The 5,900-nt window shown below is 33.7% G+C and overlaps 1 protein-coding gene across 1 annotated transcript; it reads left to right on the top strand.

Moving 5' to 3' along the window:
* Positions 1 to 2,375: 2,375 nt before the first annotated feature.
* Positions 2,376 to 4,977, top strand: LOC108991228 (myrcene synthase, chloroplastic-like). Its single transcript, XM_018965406.2, has 7 exons — positions 2,376 to 2,480; positions 2,571 to 2,838; positions 2,942 to 3,317; positions 3,782 to 3,997; positions 4,092 to 4,230; positions 4,326 to 4,574; positions 4,675 to 4,977. Exons 1-7 carry the CDS (start codon positions 2,376 to 2,378, stop codon positions 4,975 to 4,977), a joined length of 1,656 nt encoding a protein of 551 aa, XP_018820951.1.
* The last annotated feature ends 923 nt before the right edge of the window (positions 4,978 to 5,900 follow it).

The raw sequence follows: 5,900 nt of genomic DNA on the forward strand, positions 1-5,900 counted from the left end.
TGAGTTCTATTAGGCTCTATTAGAGATGAGGGCTGATGACAAGTCATTCACTTTTCATATTTGGGGAGCCAGTATTATGTTCTCACTAGACAAGTGCATACCTTGCATTGCCATGACTGTGGGGACAAATGGGGGTGATGATATCAAGGATGAGGCTCCAACAGATGATGGTCCAGCAAACGATGAGGTTCATCGGTTGATGCTGGACAATTTAGCTTTTTATATGATGGAAGCAAGGTCATCAAACAAGTTGATTGTTGAGCCTTCTTTCACATGTTAAATTCGATTGCCTCACATAATATCGATGCAAGAAAGCACAAGACCTATTTTAGCATTGAAAGCGCTTGACTAATGTCGTGGTATTTGACTGGAGGTAGTCTATAGTATGCATTGATGATATCTAACCTCCTAATTAAATTGGGAGTAGATGTGCTTTTGATAGAGTGGATGCACCCACAGATTGGCTCGCTTAATAAGATCACTTTCAAAAAGAGTGAGGGCCACTTGCAGAAGACTCACATTAATGTTGTGGTGGCATACGGTGGCACTAGAGTGATCTAGCTACTACGGATGCTGGAGCTGTTACAAAGGCTACAGGGGTACCAAGGAGATGAGATCTTTGCTAGAGGACCATCGCGCATTTTTAATCCATGACATGGAGAAAATCGTGAAGAGGATCACTGCACCCATCATTTCTCGATTGAAAGGATTTGAGGCATGCTTGACTATGATGGAGGCCTCCTAGGAGGACCTCAATAATCTATCAACTTAGTTTTATTTTGTATCAAATATTTGTTTTTGTCTCCAACATTGTCACATATGAATAGTTTTTCTTTTATTATATATAGGTTGTATATTCATTAAATTTTTTTTTTCTTATCATTTGGCGATATCAAAAATCAATTTCATTGGAATAAAAAAAAACATTTTGCAAATTGTTATTTACATAAAAAAAAACTAATAATTTATATTTATAATAACATATATTACTTTTCTAGGATGACATATATGATCTATTTTAATTAACCACTGAAAATAATAAATCCATAAAGGTAGATTTTTCATCTTTTAGAAATAAAAATTAATAAATTCAAATAATGATTATTTTTTTAAAAAAAATTAATACCTTTAAATAAATTTCTATAACAATGGTTATTTCAATTTTGTTCATCACAATCCGAACAAATCTTTTGGACCATTCAAATAGTATGTAACTTTGTTTGAATGTTAAATTTACGTTGGAACTAGATTTCAAACATCCCTGCCAAAATTGATATAACTTTGGTCCAAAAATATCATTCGAGCAATTATCTCATTATTTAAATGGAAAATACCATACCGTCGACCGGTCTAAAACTCAGTTCGAACTAGAAACTTATGTTCAAACTGCACCCTCCCCACCACAATTGTATAAAACTAATTCCCACCAGAAATATTGTTAAAATCCTTGTCGCAACATTCGAATTAAAAATAAATTATCATTTAGATTGATTGCATTATGTTTGAGCTTTTTTTTTTTTTTTTGGGACGTGCGTTATGTTTCGTCTCAAAAATAATAGTTCAAACGGATATTTATCTATTTGAACGGATATAAAATCGCTTTTATATTTTGAGACGAAATTTAAATTTTATCTCAAAAAATTACTATTAGGGATGAAATATCTTATAGTGCAAGATATTTTATGTGGACGAAATTTCTTGTAGTGCAAGATATTTTATGTAGACGAATCTAGATATTTTATTTAAATATGTTTTAGGAAACATCTTCCAACCTAATCCAGAAAAATATGTAAGGCGGCGAGAGATGAAAAAAAAAACCAAGTTATTACGGAAATTGGTCCGAGCATGGCCCAGCTTATTGGAGATCACTTGGCTTCCTCATTTGTTATTCAGAACGTCATTTCTAATTATATAATTTTATTTGGTACAGTCTTATAATATTACACAGTACATGCTTTGAAATACTCTAAAAGATTTACTTTTTCTTTGAAATAATAAACAACCAATATATAGTAGCAGCTCACGCAACCCTCATTAATTAGCCAGCCGCCCTTGACTGCTTTACCACGATATTCTTTGAAGGTCGTGCATGTGCCCTTAATTGACACCGATGGAAAGATGATATATATTATATATAGCCACCACGAGGGTCGATATAAAAGGGTCATATGCATCGAGGCTGAAGCCTATATATATCCCACAACAATCCATCTAATCAGACAAGCAAAACTTCACTAATGTCTTACACAATGTGTCTCAGCGTTCTTGATTCAATCCGAAATTGCAAACCTTCTACATTGCTAGTCCTACCTAAAAAACACGTCTCAGTTTTAACAAGAGGGAAAGGGGGCTATGTACCCCATTCTTTACAAAGCATGGCACCCGAACAAAATTCAAGTACTATTGTCCGACGATCAGCAAATTACCATCCTACCATTTGGAATTATGATTACATCCAATCATTAAGAAGCGAATACATGGTAAAGTGTGCAATTTCTATTTTCTTATTATCTGTCTAAGTAGTTTTTATAATTATTGTTAGATTATCTTAAATCTGGTTTAATTTACAGGGAGAGGCATTCACCCAAAAGATTGATAAGTTGAAGGGAGCAGTAACAATGATGTTTTACAAAGTGGTGGATCCTATAAAGCAACTCGAGCTGATTGACATCTTGCAAAGACTAGGAGTATCTTACCACTTTGAGGATGAAATAAGGAGGATATTGGAGAATAAACATAATACTCATCATAGTGGTGATGTTTGCAAGAAGCAGAGTTTGTATGCTACAGCTGTTGAGTTTAGACTACTAAGACAACATGGATATGATGTACCTCAAGGTAAAGAACATACTAGTAATGCTTTGAAAAAAATAAATAAATATTGGATTCATAACCCCGGCCCTCATTTGTTTTTAACAATTGGCGTGTTTTGCTGTTTCAGAGACTTTCAAAAGTTTCTTCAATGAAGAGGAGAATTTCAAAGAATGTCTTTGTATTGATATTGAAGGAATGCTGGCTTTGTATGAAGCCTCATTCCATTTGAGAGAGGGCGAAAGCATCTTGGAGGAAGCGAGAGATTTTGCAATCAAACATCTTAAAGAGTATGTGGATCAAAGCAAAGATCAATATCTTTGTATGATGGTTAGTCACGCCCTAGACCTTCCACTACATTGGAGAGTGATAAGGTTGGAAGCGAGGTGGTTCATTGATGCATATAAGACTAGAGAAGATATGAACCCTATCTTGCTTGAGCTTGCAGAACTGGATTTTAATATGGTACAAGCAGTTCACCAAGAAGATCTAAAAGAAGTGTCAAGGTAAAAAGACATGTTTATCCTCATTTTGTAACTTGTATCTTATCCTAAAAAGCTACTAGGAGATTTAGGACATATTTGGTTACTTCGAGTACTTCATAATTTTATGAATAGTAGTAAAATAGTTTGAGTGAATATGCTTTATTGAGTTTTAGAAAATGAGAGAGAAAAAGTTGAATAAAAATATTATAAAGTTAAAAAAATTGATTGAATATAATTTTTATTTTGAAGTTTATAAAAGTTGTATTAATGTTTGTAATTGAAAAATGATTAGGTAATGATTAGATAAAAAAGTTGAAAATTTGAAGTTGAAAAGTGTTTGTGAATGAAATTTTGAGAAGTTTTGAGATTTCTCATGTTTACCAAACATCCCCTTACTTGATATTATATTTAGGTTAGAGGGGTAAGAATCTGCAATATATGCTCTAGTTCTAAAACTGATATTATTTCCTTGTCTCCTACAAAAGGTGGTGGAGGAGCACTGGCCTTGGAGATTTGAGCTTTGCACGGGATAGGGTTGTGGAGAATTTCCTATGGGCAACAGGAGCAATAATTCAACCTCAATTTGGATATGAGAGGAGAATGTTAGCGAAGCTCGGTGCATTGTTGACAACAATAGATGATGTCTATGATGTCTATGGCACTTTAGAAGAACTTGAGCTCTTTACTAATGCTGTTGAGAGGTTTGTATTAATGGCAGCATGCCTCCAATACTTCAAATATGGCTGCTTATCTTTGATGCAAATACTTATATGTAATTTTTTTCATGTGATCTAGATGGGATCTCAATGGAATGGAACAACTTCCTTATTATCTACAGATTTGTTTCCTTTCCGTCTACAACACAATTAATGAAATGGCTTTTGACACTCTCAAGGAAAAGGGATGCAATATCATTTCATACATGAAAAAGGGGGTAAGGCTTGGAATTTTTTATTCATCACTATTTCCCCTATAACTTATTTTCTATTATAACTCTTCTAATTCATTGATCCACCATAAATCTTTTAGTGGGCAGATATATGTAGATCTTATTTGTTGGAGGCAAATTGGTTTCACAACCGATATACACCAAGCCTTCAAGAATACCTTGAATGTGCATGGATCACCGTAACAATACCAAATATACTGGTGCATTGTTATTTTTTCGTCACAAATCCCATAACAGAGGAAGCCTTGGATTCATTGGAAGAGTATCCCGATATAATTCGCTTGCCATCATTCATTGTGCGACTTGCAGATGATCTCGGAACATCTACGGTTAGTAAAACACACAATCCTAAATATTTTATAAAAAATATTTTGGATTACTTCACCTGAACATAGGATAACATGTTGTTTTATGTGTTTTGTAACCTAGGACGAGTTAAAGAGGGGGGATAATCCTAAATCAATCCAATGCTACATGAATGATACCGGTGCTAGCGAGGAAGAGGCTCGTCAATACATGAGGTTCTTGATTAGTGCAGCGTGGAAGACCATTAATGGAGAATGCATTGCAAGTTCTCCATTCTCTAAAACATTTAATGAGATCACAATGAACATTGCGCGGGTGTCCCAGTTCATGTACCAGCATGGAGATGGTCATGGCGTTGGAGATGGTGAGACTAAGGACCGCGTGCAAGCGTTGTTTATTCATCCCATTCCTATAGCTAAGAATTGATGAATGGTTGGCATATAAAATTACGTCCATGAAGCTTCAACTTTAAAATTCTTAGTGTTACTAAATGACATATATACAAATATCTAGATCTCTTATATTTGGACGACTAGGATCATGTGTCAAAGGTAATTAACTTGTCTTTTTCTCACTAGTAATACCGCTCTTTGTGAAAATAAATGATGTACAAGCCAATGGAAATTCAATAATACTCTTGTTTCTCTTGGAAAGAAATACAAGTTTCTCAATAGTATTGCAGATATATTGCATGCTACATTTCTTTTCTTGACATCGCTACATAATAAGATGCAGATCAAGCTGAATTGATTTCTGAAACATGGTGCGTGAAGTATGTAACTATATATGATCACGTTAGCTAGCATTGCGTCTATGTTTAGATGCTTAGAAGCTAGCTAGCCGATGTTGGCAGAATCATTACATCGTATGCGTGATTAATTAATATTATTTACTTAATTTGAGAAAGAATTGAAATCCCTGTCCTCCCAATTAGATGCTAGCAAATAAATTATTAAAACAGTTTCTTTTTAAATATGTATGATATAATTACTCTCATGGAGTTTTCTATATATATATATATATATATATATATATATGAAGAATCAAATTCACTATAAGAAAAACGAGTTTTTGTGACGGATTATTTGTGATGAAAGTGATTATTTACGACGAAAATAGACTCATTTTAATCAGACTTATTTTAGCAAGAAGTAATCATTTTTGCAATAAATAATTAATCACAAATAAACAATTTTTTTATAGTGAAAACCAAAACCCTCTTTCTGTTGCCGCCTCTCCTTCTTCAAGTCTGTGTCCTAGCATGCATGCTTTATGTATTAATAACTTTATGTCACACTTTTCTTTATATCTAATTAACTCATTGTCTTTGTCACGTCTTCTCTTCCTGA

This window comes from Juglans regia, chromosome 13 (assembly GCF_001411555.2).
Source record: "Juglans regia cultivar Chandler chromosome 13, Walnut 2.0, whole genome shotgun sequence".
Taxonomy (NCBI): Eukaryota; Viridiplantae; Streptophyta; class Magnoliopsida; order Fagales; family Juglandaceae; genus Juglans; species Juglans regia.